This window comes from the organism of the source record quoted next, unplaced genomic scaffold, assembly GCF_019419815.1.
Source record: "Pyrus x bretschneideri cultivar Hongxiangsu unplaced genomic scaffold, Pyrus_bretschneideri_v1 Contig29, whole genome shotgun sequence".
In the NCBI taxonomy this organism is placed as follows: Eukaryota; Viridiplantae; Streptophyta; class Magnoliopsida; order Rosales; family Rosaceae; genus Pyrus; species Pyrus x bretschneideri.
The window spans coordinates 4,161,996-4,175,132 of record NW_025999601.1 but is presented as its reverse complement, the minus strand read 5'-3'; the positions used below and the strand labels follow the sequence as shown (position 1 = coordinate 4,175,132).

The following is a 13,137-nucleotide window of genomic DNA, read 5'->3' as shown; positions in this document are numbered from 1 at the left end:
AATCTATTTATTTTGTACGTATAAATTATAATTGACTGGTACATGGAATAGTACATACATCACGTGTCACGTGTTCATTATAAAAATAGTGAGATATGTCATGACAGTCATGTGTGTGATAAAATGTTAATAACTTAAAAAAAAAAAAAAATTTCTCACCACTTCTATTAATTTTCATTTTTCCCTCTCTTTTTTGTTTCCTTTTCAACTTTTTCTTATCATTTTCACTTTTCCCTCCAACATCTTTCCCTAATTCCCTCACTTTTTTGTTTTATTTTCAACTTTTCTTAACATTTTCATTTTCCCTCCATTTTTTTTTTCAAAAAGGGCGGCAAGTTGGCAAATGCATGATCATGCATATTAAATTATTAATTAATATGCATTATAGTTTTTATAAAATTTAATATATATATATATATATATATAATTAGTATAGATAGACTTAATATTTGGGGGTATAATTATTATAGTATATATAATTATTATAATTATTATAAATTTTATAGTTAATTTAATATATATATATATTTATTATAATTTTTAGGGGTATAAAATTGTAAAATTAATGTATATAATTATTACAGTATTTTTTTAGGGTTATAAAATTATAAAAATAATATTCTGCTTATCGTGTATCGTGTTTACCCACGTGTATACCCGACCCAACCCGTTATCTTAACAGGTGCTTATCGGGTTACCCGATAAGACCCGATTCGTTATCGTGTCGACCCAAACACCTGTTAATTTCGTGTCGTGTCGTGTCGGGTTATCGGGTCGTGTCAGAAATTGTCAGGCCTAGCAATACCAAACCAGCCCTTAGTCCATGCCAAACCAATTCAGCTTAACCCGTTAAGCTAATCAAGTTCAAAATAATCTAGTACAATAAACATACAAGGATTTAGTCTACATTAGTAAGAAATCGCAGGAAAATCCGCTTCATAATTGTTTGCTACATCTGTGCTCACGAGGATGAATCTTTCCTCTAAATCCTGTTATTTTCTTAAGCCAACAGTAAATAAATGCATATAACCATGCCATTCAGTAACAACATTTGTATTAACTGTTTACCTTTTACTCTAACCATAGAAGTTGAGGTTGCCAAATCCATTGGTAAAACTTGGTAAAGAAATGAAATTTTACATAAAATAATATGATAATATAGGAAGTAACTCAACTTACTAATAAGCACATGCAATGTCCCTCTTCTTATCAATGTAAAATTTATTATCAACACGTCCTCTCAAGTGTGACGAATTTTAAAGCCTAACACGTGGACAACACAACTCAAGTGACATGAAGCACATGTGACCGTTGGGCTTCACACGTAAAATAACCTACTCTGATACTATAAACAAAGTTGAAGTTCCCCTATAAAACTAATTGACAGATAGAGAGTAATCCAATTTATTTATAAATATATGCAAAATCCAATTTTCTCGTGGAATTCATTCTCAATATTTGGAACAACATTCAGAAACCAGTACTGATAATTGCAGAAAATGACACATACAAAACAAGTAATCTTAACTTTCATCACGACGCGCAAACATTGTGCAGATATGTTAGTGTGCGCGCGCGTGTTCGACCATGACAACTTATGTTAAGATATTTTTATCTCATGAGTCATGCCAAATGGGAAAGGATCCTTTAAAATGTTGACGTGAATTAACCGTAACCGTACAAATAGGAAGGAATGAGAAGAGCATAGTAATAAGAGGGCAGAGAATCTGCCGCCGGGATCCTTTCCCATGTCACGTCAAAGGTCAGACGTAAAAGCATGATCGGTTTTGCCCGCGACTTTTAACACCTTATTATTCAAGCCCCCCGTTATAGAATTTTGAGTAACTTTTGATTGAAGCCTTGAATATCTTGGTAGCCTCTAACTACCGTACTCTCACAAAGTCAAAAAACAACGATTACTAGAAAATTGATTTAGGTACTTGTCATTATCTTAATACAGCTTTGAAATTTGTAAAGTTGTAAGTTTGTAATTCAAATAATTAAGTACGACATTGATTTCACTAATTAACTTATTATAATAGACAGAAAATAAAGTTGATATTTTATAATAAGCAACTCATAAAAATTCATAGATAATTGAGTCCAGCTACTCAATTAATTAAAGAAAATTATCAAAACGAAATTTCAAACTAAAGAATGACGAAATTTCAAACTAAAGAATGAAGTATCAGATTCAAGCATCCATCACTCTCTTCACTCACATCCAACTGTTAAGGAACGTCCAAAGGGAAGTGTGGCATTTGTCACTTTGTTTTTTTTTTTCAAACTTAGATATTTATTGAAGAAATCCAGCAGCCTGCTGAGTACAACACATAGATGGGGGAAATTTGACACATATCACCTGAGATGACAATTTTTTGAGAATTAATCAGCCAAACTCATGAGTTAGTGTGAATGTACCACCTTTATGATTTTACATCAAAAATTTATGAGACCCTTCCAAGGGTATATTTGTGACTTAAGACCCCTTGATGACTTATGTAAGAACTCAGTTAACTCATTGTATAACTCCCCATCCCAAAATATTTATTTTGGGAAATAATATCGGTGATAGGCCCAAACTAAACTTCGTTTTATTTAGTTACTATTAATCATGATTTTTTTTACTTAAATTCCTTAATTCCTCATAACACTATAATCATATTTTAATTACCAAAGCATATGTGTAGATTACCAATTAAATCTCCATATTTCTTCTATTAAATCAACTTCTCAACAAAAGGTTAATTCTTTATTATCCAATTATGAGTTACTCACAAAATCTATAACCCAACTCATTTACCAAGAACATAAGGTAAATTTTGTAAATTAATCACCCAATTACTCTTCTTAGACAAATTTCAACGAAAGATTAATCTCAGTATTAAGGCCGCATCTAACCCCCGTTAGACTGCCTACGTACCCTTGAACGAGATCAAACCTTTTGTAGTTCACCACTCCATTTCCTAACTCACTTTCAAAAAATATTTAAGTGACTCACAATCACTAACTAGGTTCAAACAAGTGAATCACACCAAATGTATATTAAATATGGATTCAGAACATTGAAATTAGCGTAAAAAGACGGCATTGGCTCACTGGCCACGCACTGCCGCACATGGCTATCAACCGTCCCGAGTTGCCGGAAAATTCAACTATTTAAAAAAAAAAATTACCAAATTTTACAAGCAAGTAGATTCAATGAGAGGAACAACTTTCGTACCTGGGCCGAAGTCCAATTCAGCAAGGAAAAGCCCCAATTTCACTCAATTCCGCCAGAACCCTAGAATTTGGGTGTCCTCGATTCGACTCCATAATAACTCCGATGCCCCCAAACTTGTTTGGGCTTTTTTCCTGGGCTTAAGAGGAGGTTTTGGTGGTGGAAATTGAAAGAAATTGTTTCAGAATTCGTGGTTCTTCGACAAGGTACCACCACACCCACCGGTGCGGGTTTCACCAATTCAAGGCCAATTCTTCTCATTTTTGGGGTGGAAATGGTAGAGGTGTCGATGGGAAATGTTTTCCCGGTGGTGAGTGGCTTCAACTCGCCTGAAAACACCATGGATTGCATCAGAAATCATGGATGCCTCCGGGTTGGGTTACTCGGGTCGAAGGGAACCCGGTTCCCTCCTTCTCTCCCCTCTCTCCTTTCCCTCCTTTCCTCCTCTTCTGATTGAGCAGACTAATTCCCCCGTCTCTCCTTTCTCTCCTTCCCTTTTCATCTCAGCCACCCACATGGCACTCCAATTGCTACAGATTTTCTAGAGCCTTCTAGTTCAAGTTAGAACTACAAAAATGTCCCTAACTTTAAACGTTAATAACTTTTTCATTATAACTCTGTTTCGTGAAAGGTTTGCGCCTATGCGTTCGTGAGATCGAGTTCTATTAAAAAATATAAATTGTAACCTTGAATAGTCTACAGATTTTAAATAATTAATTTCTAAACTTCACTCTTCATAACTAGTTTTAATTAAAATCTAAATTCAAATAAATTAATATAAATTCCCGAAAAATAATATAAAATCTCAATTCAATTTTTCATAACCGTACATCGCTTTATTTTCGATTTTTCTCCACATTTTCATATTTTTAAAATTTCAGGGTATTACACATTGTGTCTCAAGTTCAAATCCTCAACCCTCCCTTAGTGCAAGTTATAGTAGTAATATCATTTGTAACAATAATAAGTAAAAAAACTCGTGGGACAATTTTTCTTCTCCTCAAAGACAAGGTTGTAGTTAACGGAGTTTCTACCTTGAATCGACGCCTGAAAAAATGTTCATGTGCATAACACATGATGAATTTTTAATGGAAATTACAGATACAGCACATCTACACTAAAACTAGAGTCTGGATGGTAAACTGGCGAGATTTATAGTTTTGGTCAACACCCCTAATGATTCAGTTGGTGTTTGTACTAATTTCCCTATAAACCAGTAACATCGATTGTAATAATTATACTAAAGGAAAATATTACAACTTCTCTTTACTTGTTGATAACTGAATTTCCTAAACATTTACAAAAGTCACAAATATAATAGTATTGATTTGCTGAAAGAAAGTTAGATGCAAATGTCAGAAGGGTTCTATTAAAACCTCAAATAAACTTGCTTAGTTGCAAAGTAACCCTCCGTCTTAGGTCATGATTGTGCGAATACAACTATCTATGCACCAAATTGTCGAGGACACATCCTAAAATTTAATATTTTTATAGTTGGACTAATTATTTCGTAATCTCTAACAGCTATTCACTTTAATCATGGGGATTTCATTAAAAAAAAGGTCAAAACATACGTCGAAGCTGTCATGTTAAACATAAATCACTTTGAACAAACTTTATGCGGATAAATCTACGTGAAGAAAACCGTAATGAAGAAAAAACAGTCACACATGCCAAATTCAACACACTATTTGAATTTAGAGATACACAAGTGTTAGTGCAGTGGCAATGAGATGTCAACAGTGCAATTATGCAATGCAAGTTAGGTGTCACCGCACTACCATTTGAAGAGTCTCATTATCTAGTTCAAATAGAACTTTTTACTTTGAAGTTAAACCAATTTTAAATGGTGCTCATACCAATTTATGAGCATAGTTAAGGGCTATTTGGGACATCTTTTATAAGAAGCAATTTTCTTCATAAGCGATTATAATAGAAGTACTTTTATTACAAACAGATAGGTTTATAGAAAATCCAAAGTGCTTTAGAGAAAAAAAAACTTGAAACTGCTGCTTCAATAGCAAGTTTCGAAAAAGCAGAGTTACAACTTATAAGATCATACCCTTGCATTAAAACCTAAAATTTTTAATTCAGAAATTTTAGGTTTTAACCCAGAAACAGTTTTCTATTAAAGGCAAAAACATAGTTAGAAGTAGGGTTACAACCAATAAGCACTATATGTTTTTTTTTCTACAAACGTAATTAGAAGTATCTTTTGTCACTTATAGCATTTTCATAAACAATACCAAATACTGACCCTAAATTGTCTCAACAATAATATGAAAAGCCTACGAAGTTTCGAAGATGGGAAAAGGAGAAAATTGACAATATTGGAATTTTCTCCAGTTCATAAATTTCACGTGTGTTGAATTATTCGCCCACATAAGAATATGACCATCTAGAATAAGGGGCGGTCAGCTTCTGCGAAAGTTATTAAAAATTCTAGTACTCACAATAAATCCCCAGCAACAAAAGTACTAATAGTAGTAAATTGCGTAGAAAAAAAAAAACGCAGGAATATTCAAAGTAGCCTCAGTTGATTTCTAACTTTTTTATTTTATTTTATTTTTGCTGACAAATTCCCATTAGATTTTTCAACCAGAATTTACTGTGAAGAAATTTTTGTACTCTATATATCTCTCCCTCTTTTCTTACATGTGTTCATAATTCTTCGGCCAAAAGGTGTTGAAGAATTTTTGAAAGACGAAAGAAAATCACACTCAAGGGTTAGGATTACATAGTTGATCACTATTCTTTCAACTTTAGCGTGCCCCGAATTCCAGGGACATTAATCAAGTCCAATCGCTTCCCAGCAAATTATCAGAAATATTTGAGTTGTTGTGAGTGATTGGATTGGTTTTGGGCCATAAAAATGGCGTCACCACCATTGGGGGTGGATGATTTAACTAGGCAGAGTAGCAGCCGGAGTAGCAGCCGGAGGAGCTGGCGGTCTACTAGTGTTAGAGAAATGTGGAATGCTCCAGATGTGTTCCAGCGGAGCAGCAGGCAGCAGATGGTGGATGAGGAGGAGGAGCTCAAGTGGGCCGCCATAGAGCGATTGCCAACGTATGATAGGATGAGGAAGGGAATGTTGAGACAGGCCATGAGCAATGGGAGGTATGTGACTGAAGAAGTTGATGTTGCGAAACTTGGGGTACAAGACAAGAAGCAGTTGATGGAGAGCATACTTAAGGTTGTTGAGGATGATAATGAAAGGTTCTTGAAGAGGCTCAGGGCTCGAAACGACAGGTTTGTGTTGTCTCTCCTTCTCTTGTGCATAGATTGTTTGGTTGATGAGAAAGCAGGACGAAAAAGAAAATTTTTTGACCTTGAAACTTAAGGGTTTCTTTGGTTGCATGGAAGTTGTGGGACGAAAATTCCATTAGGAATTGAGTCTGATTTTATAATAGGCTAGTTACAACTATTGACTTCAGGGGAGGTGAAGTTTAAAATCTTTGAAATCATAAAACATAAAACTTACTATTCAAAGATGGAGTTTTTTCTTTGTTTGCTTGCAAATCACGTATGATTTGGATTAGATTGTAAATTTTGTCTTTTGATGCGGAAACAGGGTCGGTATCGACATTCCTAAGGTTGAGGTTAGATTTGAGAATTTATCAATAGAGGGAGATGCATATGTTGGCACCAGAGCTCTTCCAACTTTGCTGAATTCTACCTTGAACCAAATTGAGGTATTGTTTCGACATCTCCTAATACCAAATTTTACTTCTTAATCTAGTAGTTCCCTAGTGGATCTTAGATTTCTAAATTTTAATACCTGTGAGCAGGGACTAATTGGATTGATTGGACTCTCAAAATCGAACAAAAGAGTCGTCAAGATACTCCAAGATGTGAGCGGTATTGTTAAACCATCAAGGTATGCTCATGTATTTACGTATCTAACGTCATTAAGGGACAATACAAACTCACTTTTCCTATGAAATGAATATGGAAGCCTACTCATGTAAGTTAGTTTTGTTTCTGAACTCCGTCCATGCACTTGTTTTGTATGATTTTCAGGATGACACTGCTTCTTGGACCTCCCTCATCAGGGAAAACAACGCTACTGAAAGCACTTGCTGGCAAACTTGATAGGGATCTAAGGGTTTGTCATCCTGTCCCCTTTGATCAGTTTATTTCAACATTATTAACCTGCATTCATGTTTACTTTTTTCATATGTGTTGACAAGTTGGGGTTTTAACAGGTAACCGGGAAAGTGACCTACTGTGGCCATGAATTCCAGGAATTTGTGCCTCAGAGAACCTCTGCTTATATCAGTCAGCATGATCTCCATTATGGTGAGATGACAGTTCGCGAAACACTGGATTTCTCTGGACGTTGCCTTGGAGTTGGAACAAGGTATGATATGCTAGTAGAGATGTCTAGAAGAGAGAAAGATGCAGGTATCAAACCTGATCCTGAAATCGATGCATTCATGAAAGCCACATCTATGGCAGGCACCGAAACTAGCTTGATCACAGATTATGTTCTCAAGGTTCGTAAGTCCATTCATAACGCTGTATCATTGATATCTTTTTGCGTAGTTTTAAATTAGTAATGTTCTATTCTTCTGACAGATACTTGGATTAGATATATGTGCTGATATAATGGTGGGTGATGATATGAGAAGGGGTATCTCTGGTGGGCAAAAGAAGCGTGTAACAACCGGTACATTACTATATGTCAAATTACATATTATAACTACAATTAGGGGTTTGAATAATCAAGTACACTTACAATGATAATTGAATGTGCAGGAGAAATGTTGGCTGGACCAGCGAAAGCATTTTTCATGGATGAAATCTCGACGGGGTTGGACAGTTCCACAACCTTTCAGATTACCAAGTTCATGAGGCAGATGGTTCATATTATGGATGTGACGATGGTCATCTCTCTCTTGCAGCCTGCGCCTGAGACATATGATCTTTTTGATGATATTATTCTTATTTCTGAGGGTCAGATTGTGTACCAAGGCCCGCGTGAGAATGTGCTTGAATTCTTCGAATACATGGGGTTCAGATGCCCTGACAGAAAAGGTGTTGCAGACTTCTTGCAAGAAGTGACCTCAAAGAAGGACCAAGAACAATACTGGTATCGGAAGAACCAACCTTATAGCTATATCTCGGTGCCAGATTTTGTAAACGCTTTCAGCTCTTTTCATATTGGTCAACAGCTTGTGGAAGAACTGAGAGTTCCATATGATAAAAGATCAGCCCATCCTGCTGCCTTGGTGAAGGAAAAGTACGGAATATCTAATATGGAGCTCTTCAAGGCATGCTTGCAAAGGGAATGGCTGCTGATGCAGCGTAACTCTTTCGTATACATATTCAAAACTACGCAGATAACCATCATGGCAACAATTGCTTTCACGGTATTTTTAAGAACTGAAATGAAACATGGGAAAGAAGAGGATTCGGCAAGGTTTTGGGGAGCGCTGTTTTTCAGTCTCATCAATGTCATGTTTAATGGAGTGGCAGAACTTTCAATGACAGTTTTCAGGCTTCCGGTGTTCTTTAAACAGAGGGATGCCTTGTTCTACCCGGGGTGGGCTTTTGGGTTGCCCATTTGGCTAACCAGAATTCCCATTTCATTTATGGAATCTTTTATATGGATAGCTTTAACATATTACACCATAGGATTTGCACCTGCTGCCAGTAGGTAAGTTTTATTTTATCACTTGTATTGCTCTCAGTAGTACAAAAAGTTCGTCAGTCTTACCTACATCCAATATGTGCAGGTTCTTCAAACAGTTCTTGGCTTTCTTTGGTATACATCAGATGGCGGTCTCCATGTTCCGTTTCATCGCTGCACTTGGAAGAACAGAAGTTGTTGCAAACACAATTGGTTCATTTACACTGCTATTGGTTTTTATTCTCGGAGGTTATATTGTTGCCAGAGGTTAGAATCCTTCTTTGTTCACTGTCAAAGTATTTACTTTCAAAGTACGCAAGCTGCAGCTTATATCGATTTGACTGCTAGACGATTTCATATATGTCAATATGTTAAATGCACTCTCATTTCTCGTGTGTAGATGATATTAAGCCGTGGATGATATGGGGGTTCTATTCATCACCTATGATGTATGGACAAAATGCAATTGCTATCAACGAATATCTCGATAAAAGATGGAGCGCTGTATGTTCTCTTAAATCTCAGTTTGCTTTACATTAATAATTACGGTTGAGGCTTATACTCAGGTTCAACTGCTTAATGTTAACAAAACTCTTTTTTGTTTTCCATGGCGCAGCCTCTCCCTAACGGCCGTATGCCCACTGTCGGACAAACCATTCTGAGGGAAAGAGGCCTGTTTACAGAAGAATATTGGTATTGGATTTGTATTGGAGCACTCCTCGGGTTTTCGGTTCTTTTTAATGTTCTTTTCATTGGAGCACTGACCTTCTTAAATCGTAAGTAATCAGTTGCATTTGTCATTCAGCTATTTTCATGGTAAGGATTCAAGTATTGATTTGTTTTCTTGACTCCCTTTTAGCTCTTGGCGGTACCAAAACTCTGATCGATGATAATGGCTCTGAAACCGATAGTAAGCCACGATTGACATCCAATTCAGAAGGTTCAAATTGCTATTTCTAGTCAATCCTCACTTCAATGTTTTTACTGATTCTGCAACGTTTTTACTGATTCTACGACATGACAATTGCAGGTATTGATATGCAAGTGCAAAATGCTCAAGGAAGTAGTTCAAATGATCAAGTGAAACGAGGAATGGTTCTGCCCTTCCAGCCCCTTTCACTAGCTTTCAACCATGTCAACTACTATGTCGATATGCCTCTGGTAAGTCATTTTTTTTCTTTTTCTTGCACTGATTTTAAATCCGTCCTATATTTATCGACAGAGAAGTTAACAGAATTACAAATACATGTCTAGCATGTGTCAAGTATGATTCTGGGTAGTAATAATATTGTGTTGTTATCAGGAAATGAAAACCCAAGGGATTGAAGAGACTCGACTGCAACTACTTCGAGACGTTAGCGGTGCATTCAGGCCAGGTATCCTGACTGCATTAGTTGGTGTTAGTGGCGCTGGAAAAACTACCTTGATGGATGTCTTAGCTGGAAGAAAGACTGGCGGATACATTGAAGGAAGCATTAGCATCTCTGGATACCCAAAGAACCAAGCCACATTTGCTCGGGTCAGCGGTTATTGTGAACAAAACGACATTCATTCACCATATGTGACTGTTTATGAATCTCTCTTATACTCTGCTTGGCTGCGTCTTGCCCAGGACGTTACGAAGTCTACACGAAAGGCATGTTGTTTATTTAATCATGCCTAAATACTTTTAATGATTAATTATAACATTTAATTTTCGGGGTTATATGCAACTTAATATCTGTAGATCTTTGTTTTTACTAACCTATAAACAGTTGTGTCATGAACAAAAAAACATGATGAGTTAACTCTGATTGATTCCTTTCTGCAGATGTTTGTTGATGAGGTTATGGATTTGGTCGAACTTAACCCGTTGAGAAATGCTTTAGTTGGACTTCCTGGAGTTGATGGACTTTCAACTGAGCAGAGAAAGAGGCTTACCATTGCTGTAGAATTGGTTGCCAACCCTTCCATCATCTTCATGGATGAGCCGACATCAGGTCTTGATGCTAGAGCAGCTGCTATTGTTATGCGTACTGTAAGAAATACTGTGGATACCGGGCGAACTGTTGTTTGCACTATTCACCAGCCTAGCATTGACATTTTTGAAGCTTTTGATGAGGTATAATTTGATTCCAGATCTATTAAATTTGCAACATTGTTCACTATTTCCTGTGCCAAATTTCATCTCAACTGTGTTTCACGTTGCAGTTGTTCTTAATGAAAAGAGGAGGACAAGTGATTTATGCTGGACCTCTAGGTCCCCAGTCCCACAAGCTTGTTGAATATTTCGAGGTAAGTTTATACTTTACCTAGCTTATTTAGACCTGACTTAATTCTATCACCATTCGTCGGACTTGAAGGTTGAATTCTCTATTTCAATAGAACTGTATGATCTATTAAGCAGTAATAGTTTCTATATATCGATGAGTTTAGAGTTAAAAAGTTTGGATAATATCGAAAACCTTCTTGCAGGCAATTCCTGGAGTTCCCAAGATTAAAGAAGGCTACAATCCTGCTACTTGGATGTTAGAGGTCAGCTCAGCTGCAGTTGAGGCTCAAAACAATGTTGACTTCGCAGAAATTTTTGCAAATTCTGACCTCTATAGGTAAAAAACATGTGTAGTATTAATTTTGTTCCCTTTCTGTTTGTTAAAATTAGATCCTTACATTTCTTTTCTTCACCTGTTCAGACAAAATCAGGAACTTATCGAGGAACTGAGCACACCACAACCTGGTTCTAGTGACCTTTACTTTCCCACCCAATACTCACAAAGTTTCATAACTCAATGCCATGCTTGCTTTTGGAAACAACACTGGTCGTACTGGAGGAACTCGAGATACAATGCCATTAGGTTTTTCATGACAGCTGGCATTGGCATACTATTTGGTGTTATCTTCTGGGGCAAAGGAGACTCCATGTAATTTTTAGAACTTTATAATCAGCTACATATTCTTCCCTCTAAATTTGTGACTCAATTGCGTGTTTTCTCCAATCAAGATGTGTTTTGTCACTTATACAATATTGTATAACTGTTATCTTGTGAACAGACACAAACAACAAGACCTGATAAATCTTTTGGGAGCTACCTATTCCGCTGTTCTTTTCCTTGGAGCAAGCAATGCTAATGCTGTGCAATCTGTGGTTGCGATTGAGAGAACAGTTTTCTACCGTGAAAGAGCAGCAGGGATGTATTCAGAGTTACCTTATGCATTTGCTCAGGTAAGAAATTGGAAGTTTTATAAGATATGTGTTTCCAAGCTTTTTAATAAACTAAGATGTAGCTGGAATTGATTCCTGTTTTTGGTGCTGGTGCAGGTTGCTATTGAGACAATTTACGTTGCAATCCAAACCTTTATGTATTCATGCCTTCTGTATTCTATGATCGGGTATGTTTGGACGGTGGAGAAGTTTTTGTACTTCTACTACTTCATATTCATGTGCTTTACCTACATGTCCATGTACGGAATGATGATGGTTGCACTAACTCCTGGCCATCAAATTGCTGCAATCGTTTCCTCCTTCTTCACGAGCTTCTGGAACTTGTTCTCTGGTTTCCTCATTTCCAGGCCGGTATGTCATTTGAAACTCTCAGTTACTTTTCTTATTGGGACTTTATGACACGAAGGTGATGAAAGAGTAGGGATTCAATTGTTAAAACCCCAATTAGGTTACTCGATGAATTTCACCAAACTTAGCTTGTTCAACAAGAAATTTTCTCTATCATTGCGATCATAACAACTCATGCTTTATCTTGCAGCTAATTCCGGTGTGGTGGAGGTGGTACTACTGGGGGTCTCCAATTGCTTGGTCAATCTATGGCATCTTCGCGTCTCAAGTTGGCGACAACAAGGATCTGATTGTAACTTCTCAGGGAGAAGTGAGAGTGGATGTGTTCATTAAAGATAACTTTGGTTATGACTACGACTTTTTAATCCCCGTGGTGTTTGCTCATATTGGTTGGGTCCTTCTCTTCTTCTTCGTCTTTGCCTACGGCATCAAGTACCTTAACTTCCAGAGGAGATAAGCAACTTCCATGTTCAGCTAAGCTGAGAAACCTTCAAGTTGTGTATTGATATAGTATTGAGTCAGATACAAGAAATTCTGTTCACTTCTTTCGTATTGTTTGTATTCTTTGATGTTCGATAAAATAAAAGGCTTGGCATTCTTCTGTTTAAATAAACATGAGAAATCATTTCTTCATATGAAATCAATTAAAACTTGAAAACTTGGTCTACTGTACTGCTATATTCTTCCCTAATTGACATATATAAATCTTTTTCTTGAAGAAAAAAAGAACTGATT

General features: G+C 36.5%; 1 protein-coding gene across 1 annotated transcript; it reads left to right on the top strand.

Moving 5' to 3' along the window:
- The first annotated feature begins 5,809 nt into the window (after positions 1 to 5,809).
- Positions 5,810 to 13,010, top strand: LOC103942675 (pleiotropic drug resistance protein 2). The gene is made up of 20 exons (XM_009352865.3): positions 5,810 to 6,469; positions 6,792 to 6,912; positions 7,009 to 7,097; positions 7,241 to 7,325; positions 7,426 to 7,716; positions 7,799 to 7,889; positions 7,979 to 8,879; positions 8,959 to 9,119; positions 9,253 to 9,356; positions 9,469 to 9,628; positions 9,712 to 9,792; positions 9,883 to 10,013; positions 10,156 to 10,488; positions 10,663 to 10,953; positions 11,043 to 11,126; positions 11,307 to 11,440; positions 11,525 to 11,752; positions 11,883 to 12,054; positions 12,151 to 12,405; positions 12,593 to 13,010. The coding sequence occupies exons 1-20, from the start codon at positions 6,093 to 6,095 to the stop codon at positions 12,857 to 12,859; spliced, it is 4,356 nt and encodes a 1,451-aa protein (XP_009351140.2). The 5' UTR covers positions 5,810 to 6,092; the 3' UTR covers positions 12,860 to 13,010.
- The last annotated feature ends 127 nt before the right edge of the window (positions 13,011 to 13,137 follow it).